Here is a 27,000-nt window from a genome sequence, read left to right as displayed (position 1 = left end):
GTATCAAACCATTTCACATACATTTTGTCCCGAGTGCTTTGTCCTGCGCCCTGCCTACATTTTTACTGTTCTTTCTGCCTGGAAACTGAGAAATGTCCATGGCGTCCAAAAAGCGTCCCTTTAGGTCAAAAGCGGTTTTAGATCAGCTAGAGAACAGCGATAGTAAATCAGAACCACTTGCAGAATTGAGTGATAATGATTCGTGGGGGAAATTCGTCATCAGACACTGAAAACAATTTTGCGACTTTGCTCAGCGATGTGCGAACTTGGCGCTATATTTCAAATTTCAGTGTTTTTGGTTTGATTATATTGTTGAATTAAATGTATTATTATATTATTATTTTTTATGATTATTTATTAAATTATAATTTATGATTTTGTATTTCAAGTTTTATCATACCCGGGATGTTTACTAGACTCTTTTTTGGACAGATTTCAGTGAGTTATTCCTAAGAATTACAGGTCTACAATAAAAAAAATACATATTTCCATGCAAAAAAATTTACCGCTTTCAGCACCAAAAATCTGAAATAATCATACCGCCAGGGAGGTTAATATCTGTGTATCACCTGAGGCCAATCACTTCCCTGGATATATGCAAGGGTTTACAACCATGTTATAGATTAGAGTCAGCATTACTCAGAGGGATACATTTGAAAAAAATCTTTTTTACAGGTAATTTTTCCAAAATTGTCTGGATAGCAGCAGAGTCACTTTAAAAAAAAAACTCCAGAAGGCATGATGCATAACTTAGTTGTCTCCATGAAAAATATCACTGTAAATCTAAATACAATAAAACCTTCCTGTGTTAAAGAGATTGCTGACCCTCTTGGTTAAAATAGGCAACACAGAATAATTAAAAAAAAATTCTGGTATTCCTGTGCGGCTTTTTCTTCTCTTCTGCATGCCATTGTAAGCAGAAAAAATCTGATACCCTAGCATCCCTTGCTGCTTATGTTTTGTTTTGGGGTTTAACACTCTTTAAGTCACTAGGTGTTGCTCTGCATATAACAGGTTAACAATCAGAAGGTAGGACTTGTCACGCGATTGGCTTGCCCTGTGACTTGCAAATCGCATGCCAAGTCGCACTCTATTGTCCGCAATCGGAGCGGTCATATCGGTGCCGTTCTGACGTGGTCGGAGCCGCACCGATTTCTAAAGTAGTACATGTGCTACTTTTGGTGCGATTTCTTATATCAGATGTCTTGCAAATCGCACCTGAAATCGGCATGTCCTCCGACTTTGAAATTGTGCGACTTCACTGTAAGTCGCACAATTTCAAAGTCGGGCTTGATGTGACCGGGGGGTTAGGAGCTGTTCTTTTACATAACCCGTTCTTAAACCTTGATTGTTCTCTCTGAATATGTGATGAAAAAAATGCATAAGCAGAGGTTATTTGTGGTCAATAGGATCAGTAAATCTAGGGAGGTAGGTAAGTAAAATGATATGTAAATCTCAACCTTTCCTGTAAAAGTCAAAAGTGTCTCGAGAGCAGGAAAAACCAAGACTTGGATATACAGTACATGCGGTTAGACTTCTGGGTCCTAGGGAAGTTTTGACATGGCAGTGATGAAAGACACAAATGTATTTTGAAAAGCAGCGTAACTGATGGAAGCAAAGTAAGTAGCTGAACTTGACTTGACTTGGTATCAGTTTCTTGCAGTTCATATACAGCAAAGCTTAGACTCAGGGAGAGAGAAGCTGCACAAGGAGCCAATCAGTTGTGCTGCACTGCATTGAGCACATTGATAGGAGGAGAGATCAGAGTAACAAAGAGTTAAGCACATCAGTTCCCTGCTTCTTCTTTCCTTGTCCAGTCACAAACTGTGCTTGGAGACAAGACCTGTAGGCAGTGGTGTCCCTAAGCAGGTGTGGGGGGTGTGCGCCACACTGGGTGACACCTATCACACGGGGTGACACCGGACCTTCTCCACGAAAAGGAAAGTTTTAAAGCAAGCTGACGATCCCCGCAAGATGGATCAGGTCTGCGAATTGAGCATAATGGATCGGAGTCTGATCCATTATGCTCCCCAATCCGCAGATCCGATCCATCTTGCAAGGATCATTGACTTGCTTTAAAATTTTCCTTTTCATGGAGCTCATGGAGAGATCAGTTAACCCCGTATAGGTTGCAAGCTGACAATCCCCGCAGGATGGACTGGATCTGGGGATTGGGGAGCATAATGGATTGGACTCCAATCCATTATGCTCAATCCGCAGGTCCAATCCATCCTGCGGAGATCGTCGGAGGGGGTGTCACCAAGTGTTACTGCACTGGGTGACACAAACCCTAGGGACGCCTCTGCCTGTAGGTATAAGTCTCCATGCACACTGGATGTATTGATAACACTGGTAATGTTAGCTGTTTAAAGTCACGATAAAAACATGAGTTTTCAGCTTTTTTTAGTGGTTTTGAATTAGCGGTTTTCCGCATTTGCGTTTTTCTTTTGATCCCAAAAATTTTTTTCGGGTCAAAAAACATCCAAAAACGCTGGTTTGTGGCGTTTTATTGTATTTTGCTGCGTTTCGCTGCATTGGAGCATTTTTACAACTAAAAAACTCCTCTAGAAACCCACTAGTCCTCGTTTTTTTTCCAGCCAAAAAATGTCCTAGCCAAAAAACACTGATTCCAGTCTATGTGTGCATGGACATACAGGATAACATGCTGGGGGGTTTATTAGCTGTAGAAAAAAACCCATCAAAAGCCAAAAACAGCCGCTGTAAAAACGTCAAGGGTGCATGAGGACTTACCGAACTGCAATAGAAAAAAATCAGGACTCCTGCCCTGCCAGACAGAGCTGTGCTGTGTGTTATAACTATGTGAATGTCGGGATTGGATGGACAGAAATGCAAATGATTTGGCAGGTCAATGAGCTCCCATGTATATATTTCATTTGTGTATTTAGTAGGGTGACACTGATACCAATACTGATATTGGTATTGGTGCCGATATCCAGCATTTGCACTGTTTGCAAGTACTCAAACTTGTGCAAATGCTCTGATACCTGAAATCGGTACATTTTTGGTGTGATTTGAGCCCATACAAAATGAATGGGCTCAAATCACTCCGCAAAGAATCGCTATTCATTTTTTATGGCTCAAATCACACTGCTAACCACAGAGCACCCGCAGGGAAACCTCATGTGATTCGGACAGAAATCTCGCCACATTCCTGTTCAGATCACATGCCATTCTTTGCAGTGCAATTTGAGCCCATTCATTTTTTATGGGCTCAAATCGCACCGCAAAGTTATCGGTATTGGTGGTGTACTTGACCACAAGTATCGGTACTTGTACTCACTGATAAAAAAACCGTGTCAGTGGAACACTAGTATCAGTGGTTTATGTGGAATTCATTGTTAACCACCTGCCCTCCAGAGGATTTAGCATTTCAAATATATGTCAATATATTTGGGAAGAAAACTTTAAAAATATATTTCAACTATATTTTTCTTCCGTATGGGTCACCAAAACAGAAATTCCTATTGCAGAGGATGCCTAATATTTGAATAGTCTCTTAGTGAAGACTTCTGAGCAAATTAGTGAGCCAATCACTCACATAGGAAATAACAATTTTGGAGGCATTCTGTTCACCAACAGTGTACAGAAGCCCTCCAGGTTGCCATATTGCTTTGGATTTTACAGGAAATTACAGCAATTTAAATGGATATGACATTTTTAATAACATTCAGTTACAATATGGCTTGTTTAGCAATTGTATATGTTATATCATTTTTTATATGCTATTTTTTTTTCACAAACGTTGAGTTACCCTTTAAGCTGCTCCTATAAAGTTTTCTTCCTGGCCTCCTTTCACACATTGTAAACTGTGTTTCTGTTTCTTTGATAATTTCCTATAAACAGAGAATTGTTGAGTGTTGATTAACCTCTCCGGATTCCTCTATTATTCATGATTCCCAGTTTTAGCACCACAAGGAAGCACAATAGATCAATGGATAAGACAGTTCTGGAAAAGCCGCTTGGCAGAGTGTCAATTTGTGACTTCAACTTTCTAAAGCACGTTATCAGTGTGCACACATCCTGAGATCAAACATGCAGCGCGCTTTGCATAATCTATTCCAGTTTAAATACTGATCTAATAGTTGCAGATACGCCACAGTTTAAATATAGATCACCTTTATTCCTGGTTTAGTTGCAATGATGCTGTTTAATCAGCTTGCCCTACATCCAAGAAGTATATATTCTGGTGAGACTGATGAGCTTCCCATGTGCTAGAACCTTAATACGCCTACAGATGGAATATCACTTGAAAGGCTTTCCCCATCTATAAAATAAAGTAAAGGGATAGGCAATGCATATTATTTTTTAGAGGTGTTCATAGCTTTAGCAATACCTCGTTTTCTCTCTGTGTGTTCCTCTTTTCAAACAGGTAGTAGGTGTAGAATATGGAGGAGAGCAACAAAAACATGGCTGACAGTCCAGATTGATTACTTGAGAATAAAAAGATACTCTATGTATTTTGGGGGATCCACTTATCCCTCTTTATCAGAGCTTGTGCAGGTAAGAGCTGGGGAATGTCTAGACTGAGGATAAGTATCCTGAAGTTCACTGCTCTGTCTACAATCTTGTGTAGCGTCCTGCCAAAATGTAGGATAAAGTGGTATTAAAGGTTCGGTTTAAATAAAAAACAAAACATGTTATACTTACATAGTTACATAGTTAGTCTGGCTGAAAAAAGACAAAAGTCCATCCAGTTCAACCATAAAAGAAGAAGAAGAAAAAAAAGTTAGAATCCTATACCCAGAGTTGATCCAGAGGAAGTAAAAAAAAAACCCAGCAACGCATGGTCCAATTCACTCCTGCAGGGGAAAAAACTCCTTCCTGATCCCCCGAGAGGGAATCGGATATTCCTTGGATCAACTTTACCTATAAATGTTAGTATCCAGTTATAGTCTGTGTATCTAGGAAACAATCCAGGCCTATTTTAAAGCAACCCACTGAGCTGGCCAGAACCAACTCTTGAGGGAGTCTATTCCACATTTTCACAGCTCTTACTGTGAATTTATTTTCCTCCAAACTTAAAGAGTGCCCCCTTGTCCTCTGTGATGACTTCAGGGTGAATAACTCTACATTGAGTTCACCATATGAACCACTGATGTATTATACATGGAGATCATATCCCCCCTTAATCTCCTCTTCTCAAGAGAGAATAAATTCAGTTCCTCTAATCTTTCCTCATAGCTGATCTCCTCCATGTCTCTTATCAGTTTGGTTGCCCTTCTCTGTACTTTCTCCAGTTCCCCAATGTTCTTTTTGTGAATTGTTGACCAAAACTGAACTGCATATTCCAGATGAGGTATTACTAATGATTTGTACCGGGGTAATATGATATCTCTCTCTCTGGAGTCTATACCTCTTTTAATACAAGAGAGGATTTTGAGCGCATTAGAAACCGCAGCTTGACATTGCATGCCATTATTAAGCTTGTGATCTACCAGAACTTCCAGATCCTTCTCCACCATTGATTCCCCCAGTTGTATCCCCCCCTAGTATGTATGATGCATGCATATTCTTAGCCCCCAAGTGCATAACCTTACATTTATCAACATTAAACCTCATTTGCCACACAGTTGTCCAATTACACAGAGCATTGAGGTTGGCTTGTAAGTTGGAGACATCCTGTAAGAATGTTATTCCACTGCAAAGCTTGGTGTTATCTTCTTCTTGGGTCCCCTGTCAGTGCTCCTAGCTTCTCCCCTTTGACCAATAGCAAGTCGTTTACTATGGAGGCACTGGTGCATGTTCACTCCAGAGCCTATGAGTCCATAAAACATATATTGCTGTGGTTCAGCTCAATCCCCCTCTCCTCATTGACTCACTGGTTGTGATTGACAGTGGTGGGAGCCAATGGCTCTGGCTGTTGAGGAGAGGGAGTCCTCGGACATCCGAGGCTCTAGTGCATATCACTGGATCGAGAGGGGCTCAGGTGGGGGGGCTGTGGGGGTAGCATCATGCAGAAGGATTTTTAACCTTCATGCATAGAATGCATGAAGGTAGAAAACCATTAGCCTTTACAAACACTTTAATTGTAGTTGTTAGGCTTCATTGTAGTAGAGAAATGATCTGTTTTTCGTCTGGTCAGGGTTTCCCTAAGGTATGTCATTAATTATTCCTGTCTGCTTCTGGAGGAATCTTCCAGAAAACAGAATAAAAAGATCAACCACTGACTTATGAATATTTATCAGACTCCAGCCAATCCCAGAGAAGGAGGTGCCCAGAAGGTGGTTGGGGAGGTAATAAATGTTTGGGGAGGCATGGGCAAAAGGTTCTTCCTCAGCTAGAAGAGTTCCTCTTCTCCTGGGGCTGCGTTCCCTTGGAGGCAGCTAGTGTGAGACAAGAATTGCAGTTGGGGCTTTGGCTGGTGTTGGTCTGAGGGTCTGTGGAAAATTACTAAAAGTATCTGCTGGAGGGCATAGCTCTGGAAGTCCTGGTCTGGAGAAGAATTTTTTTTCTCCCTCACTGAAAAATGTCATAGGAAAGCTGGATGGCATACAGCTGCAGAGTCATTGTGAGTAAGAGCTAGTTTGGTACTTTCATGTATGTCTTCTGCTATAGGATTTGCCCTGAACCCCTTAAATTTCTACAAATTAAAATCCTCAGAGACACTCCCTAGACTAGACCTAAGTTGTTGGTGTGCATGAAACTGTCTGTAATGGGCAAACTCTGTACTAACAAAGGAGACCTGGGCATATTCTCATTGGCCCCTTTCCCACTACACTTGTATATAATAAATAAAACAAATAAAACTAATAAAGTTTTGTTCTTTTTACTTGGGTATCATTTCGTACAAGGCTTATATTTGTTTTTGTTATGTATGGTTATCAAAATGTGGGTAAAGCCGGCCTTAGATGAGTGATTTTCTTTCCTGCAACCACAGATTGCAGGAAAGAAAATTGCTCAATTCCCCCATCAGCAGTCAGTGTGGATAGGGGAATCCCTCCCGTGGAGCCATTGTGTTCTCCCGAAAGCAGAGCAGGGGAAGCTTTCTCTGCTGGGAGAACACAGTGATTAGTGCTACAGGCTGTAATAGCCACTAACAAAAATCACATGTAAAATCTGACAGGCTGGTTGTACCCACATTGATTGATCAGTCAACTTGAGTATACATGGTTTGAATCTTGGCTGATTCCTGCTGAACCGGCTGGGATTCGAACTGTCTATAACCTGCTTTAGAACTCCAATTTCACTTTTTTTTCTCAGTGTTCTGCCCTCCCCTAATGTGGGACTTTGCACTATGTTCCTACATTCTTTGTAAATCTAGCTATGAGATCAGACAAGCCCCCCCCCCCTCCTTCTGCAGCAGTCCAATAACATAGCTAACAAGGAGATAGCCACTTGATAACCAGCACTTGTCTCGGCTTCAAGCACAAGAACCCATAGAAATATTCAGTACTTATTGATGTATAGAAGCTGTTTTTGGTGGTATTTGACCACCTCTGTGGTTTCTACTTTTTGCATTATAAACAAGGAAAGACTGAGAATTCTGAAAAAAAAATAATTTTTTTATTTTCTACTATAAAACATATTCAATAAAAAAAATTTAAAAATTAAATTGTTTCATAAATTTAGGCCAAAATGTATTCTGCTACATGTTTTTGGTAAACAAAATCCCAATAAGCATATATTGATTTGTTTGCATAAAAGTTATAGTGTCTACATAGTATGGGACATAACTCACACTTTGTGGGAACCAGTGACACTAATACAGTGATCAGTGCTAAAAATATACACTAATCACTGTAGTAATGACACTGGTTAGGAAAGGGTTAATATCTAGGGTGATCAAAGGGTTAAGTGTGTGCCTAGCTATGTGTTTGGTGTACACTAGATGGCCCTGGTACAGGGGGAAGTGACGGATCATGTTTCCAGCTCTGCTCTGACACACAATCCATCACTTTCCCCTGTCACAACAGAACTGTGTCTATGTAAACATAGGCAGAGCTCTGTTCTTCCTCCCTGCCCAAGGATCTGCGGGTGCTGGCGAAGATCCATTTACTGGGACTCAGATTGGCATCTTCTGTGACAGTTTAACAGCAGAGGCGAACTGCTGGCTGTGCGCGTGTGCCCCCATGAAGCGGAAGTGCAAAATCGTGTGTGTGTGTGTGTGTGTGTGTGTGAGATTTTGCACAGGAGAGCCACCCTGTAGCAGTAAAACTGGGTGGAGGTCAAGTGGTTAAACCAGCTCTAATTGTCTGCGCACTGTGTTCAGATTCTGATTTTCAGAAAATTAAAAGTTTGGACAACCTGACAGCATATTAGGGCAACGAAGGAACACACGGAAGATAAGTATAACCTGTCAATGGTGCCTCCTATAAAGCAAACCTGCAACAATAATGGACTTTCTGTAATATGAAATAAACAATTACGGCATACAGCTCCATGAGAGTCGCACCGTAAGGCCGCATGCACACGGGGCATTTTTGCAGCCACTTTCGGGGTGTCAGGCATTTTTCTTTACTGCTTCCAAATGGCCCTCCATGTAATCCTATGTGGCCATGCACACATAGACCTTTAAAAGCTTTTAGTAGCAGTATTGTTTACCAGCAAAAAAAAAACTCCAGGGCTAGTGCGTCCAAGAGCAGCAGTTTTTTGGCAAAAGAATGCTTGCCACGCGTAAATGCGTCTAAATGTGCCTAAACGTGTGTTAACGCTAGGCGCGTTTAGCGCTTGAGTGTTAATTCATTTCAATGGCCAGAATACATTATTATTATTAGAGGATATGTGAACCAAAAGTTTATTAAGCCTGTATGATAGGCTTAGAAGGAGGAACGTATAAGGAGGATTGTGCTAGTGATTCAAAGCAGCTGAAGGAGGGAGAAATCCTTGCATAGATATACAGCGTTTAAAGGGGAAAGGTGTTTGCAAAAAGTACCCAACATCCATCATATACTGCAGCAATCCTAGTAGGTTCCAGGATATGTGAACCAAAAGCTTATTAAGCCTGTATAATAGGCTCTATTTTCACTGAAGGATTCACGGAAAGTCACTGTATTATGTTTTAATCACTTTATCACAAATTTAGACTTTTTTTGGATAAACGGATTTATTTTTGTTTTTTATTATGATCACTTTATTGATATATTGAAAATTTTTTGTCAGTTTGTATATATAATAGTATATTTCACATACTTTATATAGTTGGATAATAGGAGCGCAACATTTATAGATATACAAAATAAATTATTATTATTATTCTGGCAAATTAAATTAATTAATGCTCAAGTGCTTGATACTTGTCAGTGTTTAACGCTTTTCCAAGTGTTTCGGTGCATTTACAAGTGTCAGGATTTTTTATTGCCAAAACGCTGCCGCCAAGAGGAAGAGCGTTTTTAAAGCATCTTGTGTGCATGAGGCCTTAGGAGGACATTGGTATGGAAATCTCATTTACAGTGTCTACAAGAGAGAAAAGGGATTCAGGGTAGGAGTCGATCCATTAGGGTAGGAGTCGATCCCATAAATTGAATCACTTTTTGCCAGAATCAGCCTTTCAGCTCTCTTAAAAAAAAAAAAAAAAGTGTTGGGTCTCTTTAAATAAAACCCTCACGTCTTCGCCAATTGACAGTTAACGGCAGATAGTTTGAGCTTTATCAAATGGGGGAATTGGACTGTCTGCTTCTCTAATAATCCAGTAATAAACCTTTCCTTGGAGGTCTGGAGTGTAACAGAGTGCTTTTATCACTTGTCATTGACCATAGAATGTACCTGCCTGGCACCATTCCCACCATGCTGGCCTCAGACTGACCTCAAACAGGGTGAGATATTGGAAAAAATCCTCTATGATTGCACAGCTCAGAGGAAGAAAACTCTCCAGCCTATATATACAGTCTATATTGTAGTTAAAGAGCATATATATTTACTCTTACCTTTGGATATACAGTATAGTAGAATATTTCAGCTGTATCATTTTCTGTTCATATTCCTCATATATGGCACACCTTGCTTTAGAATCAACCTTTCATTTGATTTAGTTGCAATGTGTTGTCCCAAAGATAGCCAATAAAATGTCATCCTCTCCAGGTAAATGTGCTGTATTTTCTATATGACAAAGGTTGCTGAGTTTTTATTGTAAGCGTAGAGAGTTTGATCTCAGTGTAAAGATTCAGCTTTGATCTTTAACCACTTGACCTCCAGAGGATTTACCCCCCTTCCTGACCAGGCCATTTTTTTGCGCTACGGCACTGCTTTACTTTAACTGACAATTGCGCGGTCATGCAACGCTGCACCCAAATTAAATTAAAGTCCTTTTTTCCCCACGAATAGAGCTTTCTTTCAGTGGTATTTAATCACCTGTGCATTTTATTTTTTACACTATGAAAAAAAAAGACCAACAATTTTGAGAAAAATACAATATTTTTTACTTTTTGCTATTAAACATGTCCAGTAAAAAAAATAAAAAAAATCAAATTTTGACATAAATTTAGGCCAAAATGTATTCTGCAATATATCTTTGCTTAAAAAAAATCCCAATACGTGTAAATTTATTGATTTACGTGAAAGTTATAAAGTTTACAAATGGCAGTATAGATAGTGGGATGTTTTTTTTTTTAATTTTTACTAGTAATGGTGGCAATCAGCGACTTATAGTGGGCATTCTGACACTGGGGGGAAACAGACTTGGTGTCACTGACATCTCCAGTGACACCAATACAGTGATCAGAGCTAATAAAAAGCACTGACACTGTACTAATGGCACTGGGGAGGAAGGGGTTAACATGTGCGGTGATCAAAGGGTTAACTGTGTGCTGTTTTACTGTGTTTGTGCTTTAATCTGTAAGCACACAACTCTGCATGGCTCTGCAAAGCAGTGTGCAGGAGCTGACAGGGGAGAGAACTGTGTTGTTTACATATAGTTCTTTCCCTCAATCACTGGGTGCCGGCAAGTAATCACCGGCCGGACCCCGGTGATTGACAGCCGAGGCCGCAAATAGCGGCGAAGGTAGTGTTTGCGCACACCCCCTACACAGAAATGCATAATCACGTATATGTATGTATGTGTATATATATATATATATATATATATGTGTGATTTTGCGCACCCCTGCCACCCTGTAGCAGTATTTGTGCTATAGGGCTGCAGGAAAGCGGTTAAAGCTGAGCTCCAGACTTACCTTCCGTTTTGCACAGTTTCCTCATCTTTACTGAAATTGCTAATTTTGCTGCACACTGCGAGCCTCTCAGAATGTGTATTGCAAGCTACAGCAAGTCAAGTAGAGTCTACCACATTTCCTGCCTGGACAATGTTTGGCATCATCTTGCTCTTTCTTTCTAAATTGTCTCTTTATTGGGCTTCAGTTCTTTTACTCATGGAGACTCAGAAACACAAGTAGGTGTCCATGTGGTCATAATTAGACAGTGTAATCTGCTTTATTCCCCTCCTATTGGCTTTCATGGCTTTCATGGTTGAGGATTTCTAGCCATCAGGGGCAGACTGACCATTTGGAAAATCGGACACTGCCCGAGGGCCCGGGGTCAGTAGGGGGCCCCATGAGATGCCCCTGGTACCTTTTTCATAGGCTTTTTTGAGTGTGGGATAGGACACAGGGGCCCCATGATCCCCTATTGCCTGGGGGCCCCATGAGTTGTCAGTCCGCCCCTGCTAGCCATGTAAGTGAATGGACCATGTGATCTCAGAGGTTGGTAAGGACAAGGCTGGTACAAGCATTTGCTGCTTCCTTAGCAACCATTGACAGCTGGAAGCTGTCACATTCGTCTACACCAAACTCCGGCCAGTGTTCAGTCCAAACTTAAGTTCAGACTGAACACTGAGCACATCCCTACTAATAACATCTGCTCCTCCAGACTGACATCCACCCATCAAGGCGTTTTATATTCATATAAGTCCTCCCAAGTGCCAGCCCACTACTTGCATCTGAGTTGGGGGCTTTTGAGAGGAGAACAGAGGCAGGGTGCTGTGATTTGTTCAGGAAACTATGCACAGAACCCTGCCAGTCCCTCTGACAAGCCACAATCTGCCTGCATTGCATAGTAAAGCAGAGGGATCTAGTAATGACATCACTGAGTCTAAAAGAAGGTATCTAATGAGATATAAGCAGGAAATGTAAATTATAAACAGATTAAAATTCAGCTTTTACAAGTTGTTGAACTGTAGGGTGCAGAAAATTAACACTCCTGGAAGTGTCAATTTCTAAAGAAGATTTCTCTAGAGTGTTCCACTTTTATCGGAGAGGCATTTAGTGTGGCCAATGGGATAGGTGAGTATTTGCTCTCCGTATTTACAGGTTATATCTCTTTATCCTACTCCCACCTACCACTGAATCATTTCTATTGGTCCTTTAACACGATTGTCTGCCTGGCTGAGCAGCAGTGAGGTAGCAGTTCTGGGACTAAGTTTGACTTTTAGTGAGTGGACAGTGAAAGGAGAAAAAACACAGTTATGAGCTCATCTCTCTGTCGCTCTGCTCTCTCCTCCTTTCAGCATCTTTCTTGTCAGAATGTGAACTGATTGGCTCCTTGTGCTGCTTTTTCCTCCAACACTCATGCCCTGCTGTACAAGGAATATGTGAGGCTGGTATGTGTGACTTAAAACATTGGAACTACCACTAATTTATTTTGCAGGGTCTGTGTTTTCAAATAATAGAATGCTGGGGGTTTTAACAAATCTTCAGGCTTAAACTCGTGCGCAAAAAATGCAAAAAGAGCAGCCAAAGGGTTAAGGGTTCCAGGGCAATTGGAAAAAGTGTTATTGCAAATTTACACAGTTTTTATGATAGATTCACAATGAGATAATAATCATAATACTACTACTAATAGTAATAATGATAATAATGGTAATAAAAGGATTCTGAACAATTGAGTTGAGTGTACATATTCATTTGCACACATCTGCCATCAGTTTCCTATTTTTCTGCAGTTTTCCTATTTTTCTGCAAAATTGAACTTGCTTCAGTATCCTTATAAACAACAAAACTGAAACATACATCCTAAAAAGGTCAGACCAGGAATAAATGACTTAAACAGGGTATCCCATGAATTTTAAATCCAGAATTAATGACAAATGACTACTTAGAAGCTCCTTGTTTAATGTTGGGTACATTTAAATTGAATGAAATTGTTATCTCCTTCTGAAGAATATATTGGCAAAATCATCAATATAAGAGACAAGCCCATTAACAGTATCACTGCAGGTACCTTAAAAGCTCCATTAGTATGAAAAATGTGCAGTTTAGTGGTGTTTAAGGTGGTTCCTTTGCTGCCTCTCCTGGATTCTGAAGTACAATTAGGTACTTCATTATTCAATGTGACACCGGACGCAGGAGGATAGGAAGGCTGTTTGTTAGATGAGTAGACCATAGTGTTCAAGAGACAACTTTATTCCAACAGCGGTGGACAGTGATAAATAGTAAAAATAATATAGGGAACGCTTAAGCACAGAGGGAAAAATGTAAATAACCATACCATTAAAGAGCTATCGCAGGCAACAAGTGAAGACAACTGGTCAGCTATTAATGCTATCTAGCAAAGACTGCAACTATGCCCAAATTAGCGTATTCAGGTTGCCTTAAAGTGGTTGTAAACCCTTTAAATATACTCACTGAAGTGACTGGCCTCAGGTGATACACAGAGATTAAACAAATCCTCCAAGATAAGTTGTACCTGTTTATCTGCAGCCATCTCTTCTCTACAGCCTCCTAAAGCACACATACTGTATCAAAAGGCTATTTCTCTACTCCATTAGGCAGAGGGTGGGGATCTGATGTCACACATTGCACTGCATAAAGCAGGGAGATGAGTGTAATCTGAGACCTAAGTGGATGGACACTTCCCTCTCTACAAAGTCTCATATGGAAACATACACAGCTAAGGCTGTCAATCACCTTCTTTATGCAGGAGGGGGGTGGAACCATCTCCCAGTATTTTCTGATGTTTGCATTGACTGTTAGAAGTGACTCATGCTTATAGCAGAAAGAGGAGAAAGCAGACATAAATCACACAAAGTACTTTCAATTGAGGCAAGTGCACACTAAAGAGCAGGGGTCTCCAAACTTTTTAAAAAAAGAGCCAGTTTATGGTCATTCAGACTTTAGGGGGCCAGACTGTGCCCAGTGGGAGTAAACAATGGCTGTCTTTGATATTGGTGGTTAAATAATTGGTGTCAGTGGATGGAATTACGCCCCATCGCTGGTGTCAGTGGGAGGGATAGTACTCCATTTTTGTAGCCCATGGAAGGAATTATGCCCCATTGTTGGTGTTAGTGGAAGGAATAATGCCTCAAGGGCCAGAAAACAAAGGGCCACATCTGGCCCTAGGGTCCCGGTTGGAGATCACTGCTATAGATGGATATGTTTTGTTCGTTTTTAATTCCAGAGGTTTACAACCACTTTAAAGTGAATCTGTCCCTAAAACATGTCCACAGAATGGCTTGCATCAGTCACCTTGCAACAAGGTTCCCCACTCTCAAGGTATCATAGGTGCTTTCTAATCTTTTCCTCTTCTGACTCTGAATGTTGTAATTGAGGATTTTGGTCCCAAAAATTGGAGTGGAAATCTGTGCAGGTGCCCATAAAGGAAGGAGGTGCTTGAAGAATTAGTTTATCAGACATTGATCGCTATTGGTAGTTGAATGTTCAAATAAAACATCGCCAATGTGTTTTGTGGTGCTATACAGGCCACTTCTTTCGAAAGGTGTGTTGAAATATTTTAAGGTTTCATTCTTATGAGAAGATGTTTTTTGTAAAAATTGCCATTCATAGTGGATGGCTTTTCAGAGCTGGTTTCTCCACTGAGACCTTACATCAAAAATGACTGCATCACTGAGACCTTGTACTAAAAGTGACTGTGTATCTCTGAGATCTTGTACCAAAAATGACTGCATCACTGAGACCTCGTACCAAAAGTGACTGTGTATCTCTGAGATCTTGTACCAAAAATGACTTCATCACTGAGACCTTGTACCAAAAAAAATGACTGTTTATCTCTGAAACCTTTTACCAAAAATGACTGCATCACTGAGACCTGTACCAAAAATGATTGTGCATCACTGAGACCTTGTACCAAAAATGACTGTCATCTATGAGACCTTGTACCAAAAATGACTGTGCATCACTGAGACCTTGTACTGAAAGTGACCGTGTATCTCTGAGTCCTTGTACCAAAAATGACTATGCATCACTGAGACCTTGTACCAAACATGACTTTCATCTCTGAGACCTTGTACCAAAAATTACTGTGTATCTCTGAGACCTTGTGCCAAAAATGGCTCTCATCTCTGAGACCTTGTACCAAAAATGACTGTGCATCACTGAGACCTTGTACCAAAATGACTAATCTCAGAGACCTTATACCAAAAAGGCTATCATCTCTGAGACCTTGTACCAAAATGACTGTGAATCTCTGAGATCTTGTACCAAAAATGGCTGTCATGTGTGCTGATATCATTAAGCCTTTGTACCAAAAATTACTTTGCGTCACTGAGGCATTATACCAAAAATGACTGTACATATCTGAGACATAATACCAAAAATGACTGTACATCACTCAGACAATGCACAAACAATGATTTAGCATTTATTGAAATCTGTGCATTTTAATGCAAAAGTAATATTTTTAATGGAATCTGATTGGCTAAATCTTTTTTGTCTACATAAAACTTTATTTTTTGCATTGCTTCAGTCTGCTCTAGAACACCGTGATCTTGTTTCCCATGTGAAACATTTGCTTTGTTTTGATGTCAGGGTGTTTGCAGGAGCACTGTGCCTCTAGGAAAGCATTGCACAGCATTAACTTTTACTTGTTTAAAGAGAGAAAAAATTCTACCTGTCCCCTGTGTGCTTTCATGTTTTGACATATTTATTGCCTTCTGCAGAGTGACATTACAGGATTATTGACTGTATTTTTGTGATGGCATAATTGAGATGATAGCTTTTCTAAATATATTTTTTATTTAATAATTGGTTAGGATGATAGTCAATTCCGTGTAAGCATTACTTCATTTTTTAAAGTATATTATTGTTATTTGCTTTATTGATATGAATTTTATTTCAAATGTATTTTTTTTTTATATCTGATCTAGGTAGCAATCCCTGCCAGATGAACAATGGTGGGTGTTCCCAGCTGTGCTTACCAACCTCTGAAACCACTCGAACATGCATGTGCACCGTTGGCTACAACCTTCGAAAAAATCGAATGTCCTGTCAAGGTGAACACTGTAGCTTTTATTTATCTCTCCATGTTGTCTAGAAGGCAAACTTGTTAATGCCAAGAATAGCCCAATGGGACTCTATTTTCAAAGAGAAAAAAATAAAATTTTGTTGAAACGATTAGTATATGTAAGAGTTATCTAGAAAAAAATATATATGAACACCATTACCAATAATTTTCTTATGTGGTGACTGTGTATATTTGTAAATCATAAGCCCTAAACTGCCCAGATTTTTAACTTTTGTCCTTTTTCCCACAATTGTCACTTTTTATGATTGAATATATTTATATTATTATTATATAATTAATATAATAACGGAGAGAAAATATTTTCCAGCAAAAGTAATGCAGTATGGGTAACAAATAATAAAAAAAATATATATGTTCCAAAGTCGTCAATACCAGTGCGAAATACAGGTTATGTGAAAGGCAACAAGGTGTGTAAAGGCTATTGGCTTTCTCCTGTTCCATCATACATAGTGAAATACATTGGGGGAGATTTACTAAAACTGGTGCACTCAGAATCTGGTGCAGCTGTGCATGGTAGCCAATCCGCTTCTTACTTCAGATTGTTCAATTAATCTTTGTTTAGAAAACCTGGAAGCTGATTGATTTCTATTAGAGTTGCACCAGAATTTCACTCTGCAGTTTTAGTAAATGAGCCCCATTGTGTTTTGCAGATGAACTATGGCTGACTCTTTTTTTTTTTTTATGTTAATTTAAATTTCTGAGTACGTAGATATTATTTTTGCCTAAAAATCATCTCTATTTACCATTTAAGAAGGTGGTGATAAAGTGATTTTAGCCATATTACTGTACTTGAGATGGTGCTTTCTCCTGTTTCACCATATACTGCATTGTGTGTTGCACATCAATTGCAGATTACTTTTTTTCTGCTTTTATTAATACGAATTTATAAACGTTTGACTAAGGATATGGCAAGTGATAACCCAGTGTGTGATTCAAGTGGCCAGAAACTACTGATTTGGGTTACAGCTGACTTTTTGACTATTGCTTGTAGCATATTACATACTAACAAAGTTGAGTTTTTCCTGCAATATTTATTTATTTTTAATTTTGCACAGTTTTTTTTTCAAGATAAGCTTTTAATAGAGGGGTTAATTACCTATCATGTACGGTACTCAACTTCGTTTTAAGGATGTGGTGAGATATCAAGAGTAATTAAAATGTCAAATCTAAACTCCCAACATGAAAGACCTGGCCAATGCTAATTACTTTCCATTTTTTAACCCACTACAGTCTAAACTATGAAACTTAGCAAAAATTGAACTATCTTGGTCTGGTCGGTTGGCTGCCTTCAGAATGTCTTTATTACCACAGGTGCTCTATTTATTTAGAACACTACCAATTTCAGTACCTAATACTTTCTTTTTCAAAGCACAATCATTACTTAATCGTTACCTATGGAAAGGTAAATGGGAGAGATGTGCTTTCAGCAAATTAACTCTGACCCGAAGAGCTTGTGGCGTGGGACACGTATTAATAAAAAACTACTACTTAGCAGCTATACTTGCCCAATTAAAAGCTTGGTTTTCCCTACCCCCTCTAAACCTTTGGGAGGAATTAGAGTGCTCCCAAATACCTGGTAGCAATCTGTACATTTATATTTTGGCCAGCTGTTTTACTACACATAAGTCATCTCTAAGTCCTCCTACTATGCATGCCACATTATTGGCATGGCATCAGTTACTAAAAACATCCGAGGAAGACTTGCCCCAAACTAACATTCCCCTTCCTATACCATGTCTATCACACATTATATGTGACCTTAATCTTACTCAATGGGTATCACAAGGTATTCTTACAATGGATGATTTACTAGTAGGCATTGAACTCAAAACTTTCAAACCTTTACAAATAGAATACAACATAACCACTCAAGACCATTACAAATATACCCAAATCGCACACTTTATGTGCTGGTACACTACGATCAACTTATCTATTTCATAGCGCATAGCCGAATTCTATAAAGTGATTGGTACCAGAATCAAAGGTATTTGCTTATTTTACAATGCCCTCAACCAAAAAGATATCTTTATTAAAGCATTACCTATTAAAAAATGGGAACTTGAGTTAGGCAAGGAATACCCTTCTGAACTTTGGCAAAAAGCACTATCTCTCACATACAAATCAACCAAAAGTGCGAACTTATGAGAACTAACCCAAACGTTATTACATTGGTACTTAACACCACAAAGAATATCCGAATTTTCAACAGATAGATCCTCCACCTGCTGGAGAAACTGTGGAGAAGAAGATTCTCTTTTACATTTGTTACGGTCATGTCCTTAACTCTTTTCTTTTTAGTCAAATATCTCTTCACTCATGTCAAAAGTATTAGGGATAACTATATCTTTGTCCCCTGGATTGCTCTGTGCTCTTTAAAGATGGAGCTAATCCCTCTGTATCTAAGATGTGTAGCAATTCCTATTTAACTAGCAGCCCACCAAACCTTAATACACCACTGGACAAAACTCTAAATCTCCAACAGTAGGTGAAGTAGTCCAAACCACCCAAACACATGTTACCAATGAATAAATGTTTGCATTAGACAATGGCCATAATTTAGGAACTAACAACCAACGGAAGCCATGGATAGAATGGTACAATAGAACCTCATAAAATATTGAATTATACTTGTATATATCTGCTAGACATTAAGCTACTTTGACTGTGACTGTATTCCTTTTTTTTGTCTTCTTTTTCCTAGTTTATTTACCTTTTTGTTACCTTATTCTTGTACTGTATATCCATGTGTTTGTTCTTGCACCTTGCAGGCGTATTTGCAAAGTTGTAATGTGTTATTTCAAAATACAATACAAATCTATTGAAATTAAAATATCAACCCTATCCAAAACCAGAATTTCTTAGTTCCTGCCAACCTGAAATTATAAACTGGCTCATTACATTTCATAGTCTGTAATGTAGCTCCATTAAAATTCCCAGTGCTGCCTTTTTGCCATTGGTAAAGTCAAATGATGGTGCCAGATTACCCAGACAGATTACCCATAATACAGAAATATCTATAACTGGAAAGTCCAGCTATGAAAGAGTGACCCTGTGATCATATCTTTGTGGGAGGGGACTCAGTATTAAGCAGGGGAGGGTGTCTTCTAAAGTGTCTGAGAGATAAAAGCAGCTGATGTAGCTGGTGTGTGATTTAACCCTCCGATTATCACAGAGTTGAAATGTTCTTGTATTTCTTTTTCTTCATTGTGCAGGTATAGAGTCATTTCTGATGTATTCTGTCCATGAAGGAATAAGGGGAATTCCATTGGACCCCAGTGATAGAATGGATGCCCTTATGCCAATCTCTGGAACGTCATTCGCCGTGGGCATAGACTTCCATGCAGGTAGATCAGTAGCAATCATTGCATTTCTTTAACAAATCTTATTCTCTAATTGAATATGCAAAATATAAATTACATCTTTATCCTGCTAATTTGTGCATGCAGTGCAGTATTTTAAATGATTAAAATGAATAATACAAAGCTGAAAATGAAAGGTGTAAATTGGGTGAACCTTTAGCTTAATGGTAAGCATGTAACTTATTACGGATCTGTAAGAAAACAATCCCTAATCCTTCCCTAACCATTCCCTATTAGACCCCTTTCACATGGGGAGGAATCTGTACTGATCAGCAGGGGATCTGCTCTGCTCGATGGGTGGCCAGGAGTAAAGAGACTCCGCTGTCCATTTACACTCGACTACCCTCCAGTCCAATCTGCCTCAACAGAAGAGGATGGATCTCCTTTTTTATTTTTTTGGGGAGCAGACCGAGATAGGCAGGTGTAAACAGACACAAGTCATTTTACACCCACCAGTCCATAGAGGTGAAATGACCATCTGTACAGGTCCATCTAGAAAACTGACAGGCAGAGCTGATTGGATCCTACGTGTGAAAGGAGTCTTAGTGTCTATGTTTACCTATATTTCTGCGATGAATTCTACTTTAAAATTCACCCACTGCCTCCCATCACTCTACATCACACTTGACCCACTGCCCCCCACTTGTGCCACTGCCCCATCCCACTGCCCGCACCATCACACTGCCCCCCATGTGTCACGCTGCCTCCCTCCTTTCCTGCTGCCCCCCACCTGTCCTGTTGCCTCACCTGTCCCTTTTTCTGTCCACTGGCCCCCTGTCACACTGTCCCCCTCCTGTCTCTCTGTCCCCCATCTTTCCGGCCCCCCCCATCACGCTGCCCATCTCCTGTCCTGCGCACCCGTGTCACACTGCCCCCCTCCTGTCTCGCTGCCCCCCATCCTGTCCTGAAAGGGTGAACCTTAAACTGGAAAGGGTAGGACAAATTTAGATGGGGGGGTTGCCCAATTTTAGTCTTGCCTAGGGTAGCACAAAACCAAAATACACCACTGGTCATGATATGCCCTGAAATGTTGGATTATTTAACTGATGGGACATTGCACTAATAAATGAGAATATATATTTGCAATGGAGTGTTGGTGATGTCTCCTCGTTTTACTGTGATTTGTGTGCCACTATCCGCTACAGTTGCTATGAGCAACCATCCATTATTAAGGTTGAACAGTGAAAGGAGTGCAGACCTCATTTTTTAATTTGTTACGTTCAGTCCAGGTTACCATTATCACCAGGGTAAACAAAAAAGGTAAATCTCCCCAGCAGAAACACATAAATAAAACCTAAATATAAAAAATACATACACTGCATTCTACTCTATGACCTTTGGTGTTACGCAGGATGCTCAAATAATGATGACACCATAGAAATCCAATAAAGTAAAATCCAGCTTGCCAAAATCAAGTTAGGGGAGTTTTCTTGGGTCTCATGTGAACAAGCCAATGTTTCAGGGACACAGAGGTCCCCTTTTACCAAGATGACCAACAGCAAATCCATGAGTACACCTACAACATATTTATACACATCATAATTGCTAAATTTGATTTACCCTGGACCACCCCTTGCCAGAGTATGCACATGCTGCCACTAGGGCCAAAACAGCACTGACCAACTTCAGAAAATGAAAGCAAGTAGCACATCAACGACATTAAACTTTCCTAAATGGATTTTGGTGTGATGGCTTTTACTTTACATTTACAAAAAAAGGGGTTCTAATACTCCACTACTCCATCCAAAACAAAAAAAAAATGTTTTCGGTTTAAATATACTGTACATTAAGCTTCATTTGGCGCTAGGTGAACAGAGCTAAATGGATGGTTCTAGTACTGTTGGTTGCAGCATAACAAGCACAGCCAATGTGCAGACAAGCACCTAGAAGATTTAGGGTATGATAGAGAAGTTAAACTAGCGTAACTTATCCACCGGCTACATTTTCCCTTGAATCTTCATACATATCATCCATCTTAACTACACAAAAGGATATAAAAAGAGTCAGTTCATATCTTAAAGCATAAAAACGGCCAAATAACAGTAATCTCTCCAATGGTGACGATGCACCTTTAGAGCATTTTTATCATGAGACAAGAACATTTATATAAATACGCAAGAAGAAGATTTATTCAGCTGTTATTTCATACGTTCGTCTCTGTTCTCTCATGCAAGGAAAGATTTTTACAGTTGACTAAGATGGGTACGTATGTGTCACAGTAGTATATCATTACTTTACTATATATAACTTACATTGTATAAATAATTCTGCAATCAATTTTTGTCCTTATTTTGGAGTGAGTCAGCATCACAATTACTGAAACTTAGATAACTGCTATTAGAGATTGGGTTACTCACTAGAGGTAGGCAGCTCATGTGCTCCTACGGCAGGTGCTTGACCTTCTAGATGCTGTATATGGATATGAATAGAATAAGTCCATATATTAAAGCCTAAGATGAACTTCCAGATCATGCAGAAAATTATGAAAAATGTCAAAAATATGTCTCAACAATATGGGACTTTAAATATACCTTTCTAAGGATACAGCAAAAACAATTAAATATTTAATTATTTTATTACATACAAAATATATATATAAGAAAAAACATTAATTCTCAGTAAGAGACATTGGAATCCTTATATTGGTCAAACAAGATCTATAAATTGTACACTATAGAAAGCTGAATATTCAAGATTTGAATCAGTCTACACATTTTACTGGACTTCCACTTAATCAGGACTGTGGATAAAGATAACTGCTATTAAAGATTGGGTTACTCACTGGTGGAAGGCAGCTCAAGTGCCCCTACGGCAGGTGCTTGACCTGCTGTATCCTTTATATGATATGAATAGAATTGAAAATGTCCACATATTAAAGCCTATGATGAACTTCCAGATCATGCAGAAAATTATGAAAAATGCCAAAAATATGTCTCAACAATATGGGACTTTGGAATCCTTATATTGGTCATAAAAGATCTATAAATTGTACACTATAGAAAGCTCAATATTCAAGATTTGAATCAGTCCACACATTTTACTGGACTTCCACTTAATCAGGACTGTGGATAAAGCTTTCTTGTGAGAACAAAGACCCGTCTAAGAAAATTAACATTAATTATTCTCTATAATGCACATTAAAAAAAGAAGAAACATTAGAATTAAACTGTCCACCAATCACCCAATGGAGACAAAACCACAGATACAAGAGTAAAACAAAAAAATCCTTGTGGGTCATATTCTCAGTTCTGATGTGCACATTATCCTAACACAGTGGTTATCAACCTTCCTAATGCTGCGACCCTTTAATACAATTCCTCATGTTGTGGTGACACCCAACCATAAAATTATTTTCGTTGCTACTTCATAACTGCAGCAGCTCTTCTCATTCCCGCCATACAAGGTGTCACACCTCCCCCATCCCCACCACACAGAGCTGCCAGCTCTCTTCACACACGGCCCGCTCTCACCTCCTCACTGACGCCATCTTGGATCTGCTCTCGCCCCTCCTCCACCCAGTCTCCAGCTAACCGGCTCCCTGACAGAGGCCACACCCAATCTGAGGACGTCAAAACCTCTTCACTGGCGCTTCCCGTTGACACGTCACCTCATCTGGTTGGTCAAGTTCTAGTCTGCCCTGCATTTAGAGCTGGGGATGATGTCGCCGCTCAGCGATGATTGGGGGAGCAGTGCAGACAATGGGCGGGGTGGATGTTGTGGGAGATGATAGGCTGGGGCAGAGGGGTCAGGTCTCATCACTGCTGACTGTTCTCTTACTCGTATGTGGGCGTATCTGCATGGGGGCGGACCCACCTGGAGATAGAGGAGCGGTGTCTCGGTTCCTAAGACCATCGGAAATATGTTTTTTCCGATGGTCTTAGGCGACCCCTGTGAAAGGGTTTTTCGACCCCCAAAGGGGTCGCGACCCACAGGTTGAGATCCGCTGTCCTAACACTTATTGACTGCTTATTTTTTGCTCTACATACAGTATTTGTGATTACAGGCTTAAACATAACTACTGTAGAGCCAAGACTGTGTATGCGCTTTTGGATAGCGGGGGAGATTAGAAACCTGTCAAGTTTTTATTGCTACCTGTGTCCCTGTCCCATGTTTGTCCTAGTAACCATTGTCACAGGTGTCACAGTAACAGAAATAGAGAAGAGATCTTCCAATGGGGACACTTGTTCTGGTGACAACTATCTTAGAAAGCTTTTTCTCACTTTGGAGAGGAACTCCGTTACTTTTGTAATTAGGAGAGGAAGGGACAGGATGTAAAGGGAAATATTTCCAATTGGACACAGATGCAAAAAAAAGAAAAAATTATAATAATAATAAAGGAGCCTCTCGATCTCCGGATTGAATTTCCTCGGGAAATACCCGGTTCATCGAAGACGCTTTTCTCAGACGTAAAGATAGACTGTAGTGCTATATCATGATACGTTTTGCGTGGTTTCTAATCCATGTGTTACCCCACTGTCGGATCTTGCTTGTAACATATACTAAGCTATATTACTTTGCCGGCTGGGCTAATACTCGGGGAGGTGACCTAGTTTAACTTTTTATTGCCTCTATACGCCACTGTCACTCAACCCATTCCCCCCCATATATAAATAATTTTTTTTTTCCCACCTATCCTCTCATCCTTTTTGTTAAAACATAAAAGCAGAGGTTGTGCCGAGTAAATAGATACACAACATGTCAAACCTTAAATTTGTTTGCGCTCCTGAAATGGCGACAAACTTCAGTCGCCTATATTTTCTATAGGCGATGCTTCAAAAGCCCCCTATAGGTAATCAGTTTAGTGTTAGAGGAGGTCTTGTTCTAGAATTATTGCTATCACTCTGGCGTGTATGGTGATATGTAGCATGTGTATCGCAATCAATGTTTATACACGTGGGCACCCCCGATGTGTGCGGTTAAGTTCGTCCATGTGTACAGTTATTTGCTTGGGTGTATATTTTTGCAATAACAAAAATTTTTTTTTGCTTAACTTTTTTTTTATCACACAGGGACTAGAGAGTCTCCTATGTGACAATTTTTAGGTGGCCGTTTCTCTTTAGTGAGACATATTGGGGTTTAAATACTAAAGCTGGAGAGTGCAAAATCATGTTTACTTTTGCATAAAACCAATCAGCTTCCAGGTTTTATTGACAAGTTTAATTGAACAAGCTGAGATTAGAAGTTGATTGGCTACTATGCACAGCTGCACCAGATTCTGTGTGAACTAGCTTTAGTAAATCTCCCTGCAGGGTCTAAAAGACGCTGAGTGTCTCCTCTGGGCTCCACTGAATGTATTGCAATGCAGATTGCATTGAAATACATTCTTTCCCGGCTATGCTAGCTTGGTAAAGTGACAGGGTGGCTCGGAAGCAATGTCATACATGGGTCATACACCGCTTTCTAGGTCACAGCAAGAAAGGGGGGAGAGCAGATGTGTGTCCACTTTCCTGCCTCCCCTCCACCCACCTGCACCTGCCATGTCGCTGCCAGGTCCACAGATGGATTCCGGAGTCTGGAATACATGGCGGGGGCACAGATACTGGGGGTGTGTAGAAGCAATCAGGCGGCAGTGCAGCTGCCCGAATGCTTCCACTGGACTGGCAGGAGTCTGCTTGTCAGTTTTACACACAATCTCAATGGCTGCAGCCAACTGAGTGTGTGTAAAGCCCCCCCACTGTCAGGTCCATAGGACGAATGGACCTGGCTGCAAAAGGGTTAAACATCTCTATTAAGACCATTATACCAAGTGCCTGTGGGAACCTGTTTCCAGTCAGCCATAATTGCTGAGATGTCGCCCATTCTCCCTTCTTTCTTTATTGGCACATTCATTTTTGTGCTTGTTTATGCCATCCCTGAGCAATCTGAAAGTGGAAAAAAAATACTCCAAGGAAACTAGACACAGAATGTTAGGCTGTTGAGGACGGAACATGGCTAGATTGATAGTTCGGGAACCTATAAGCACAGAAAGTTGTATGGCTTAAAACAACATTTGGTTTGCCCATGCAGGACAAATTAATACATTCACTTTAATGCCACCTTCTTCAGTAGTACATACTCAACCAGGGGTGGACTGAACATTTGGAAACTCGGGCACTGCCCGGGATCAGTAGGGGGCCCCATGAGATGCCCCTGGTACCTTTTTCATAGGCCTTTTTGATTTTGGGCAAGGACACAGGGGCCCCATGATCCCCTATTGCCTGGGGGCCCCATGAGTTGTCATTCTGCCCCTGTACTCAACTTTCCTTTCCCATCATCCTGAGTGAACAAAATGTCTTGTACTTCCTGGTATGGAAGACATGTGACTCACACCCCTTCTTCTCATGTGACAGCTCTCATGGCTGGTTATTGATCCAGCATTGTCACATGGGACGGGAGAGAATTCTTAGCCCTACAAATACTACAGCACTGATCATAGTCAGGCCTTTCTTTATTATTGCTGATTGGTGAGTATATGCTGCTGGGGAGGGGGACATTAAATTGTACATGTTGCTCACCCTGCACGTTTTCTTTAATCTTCACCATATGCTTACCACACCATACACTCAATTGCTGCCTCGTTAATGGAGTTCTTTTGTGTTACCAGATTGTTGGCGTGTTAATAACAGCGATATGTCGTTAGTACTCTTCTTATCTTAACAAAAACCTACAATTTCTAATGAGACAGATGTTGAAGTTTCTAAATATAACCTAGTCAATGCCTGTCTTGGTTTCTGAAACTAGGATAGCTTTTAATATGTGAATTAGCTGTTCACATAAATCAGACATCCATAAAAATAAAAAATAACATACACTTGCAACTCCTATAGATTATTCATTTTCCCACATGTACATTAATGATTTGAAGCCTTTTAGCACATTGCTATTTTTCTCCAAGACAGAATTGTTCCAATTTTTTTCCAAGACCAGTTTGATTTTATGCTAAGTATTCAGGTTAGAAACAAGTAATGCTGATCTGAATTTTTGTTTGAGAGACGTATAGTATAGGTGATTACTATAGTCCCACAGGGTCCTCCAAAGGTACATAGTGAGTGACAGTAATTCAGCTGCCCTGTTTGTGTCCGTGAACTTGTTGAAATATAGTATTTCTTTTTAAATAAAGATAGATGAAATCACACAGCGTGAAGAAAACATTTTATGGTGCAGAAATGCAGGTCGTTCAGTCTTGATGATGATGCAGTAGCCTTTCAGTGTCAGAATAACATGCACTTGTAGCAGTGATCATAGTTCACAGAAGTGTCACACAGTCTTCATGCAGCATCTGAACCTTAGAAAAGAGATAAGAAGGTGACACATCTTCATTTCCAAAGTGTTTTTCCCTCCCAAGATTTGATGTTCACAACGAGTGCCTAAAATAATAATTTCTTTCCTCTCCTCTCCTTTTCCACTTCCTCTTCCTCTCACTATTCCTCTCACTCTCCCTCTTCTTCCT

General features: G+C 40.0%; 1 protein-coding gene across 1 annotated transcript in view; it reads left to right on the top strand.

Annotated features, from left to right (window-relative positions):
• LRP1B (LDL receptor related protein 1B) overlaps positions 1 to 27,000 on the top strand; it is a 2,076,109-nt gene that overhangs the window by 1,451,968 nt on the left and 597,141 nt on the right. The window contains exons 34-35 of the mRNA XM_089653623.1: positions 16,052 to 16,177; positions 19,425 to 19,556. Coding sequence (XP_089509749.1) covers positions 16,052 to 16,177; positions 19,425 to 19,556 — 258 coding nt within the window. The remainder of the gene's footprint in view (positions 1 to 16,051; positions 16,178 to 19,424; positions 19,557 to 27,000) is intronic.

Source organism: Staurois parvus, unplaced genomic scaffold (assembly GCF_062004578.1).
Source record: "Staurois parvus isolate SC_StPar_1 unplaced genomic scaffold, SC_StPar_1.0 ptg000716l, whole genome shotgun sequence".
Lineage (NCBI taxonomy): Eukaryota > Metazoa > Chordata > Amphibia > Anura > Ranidae > Staurois > Staurois parvus.
The sequence above is the reverse complement of the archived record's forward strand: the minus strand, read 5'-3'. Positions and strand labels throughout refer to the sequence as shown.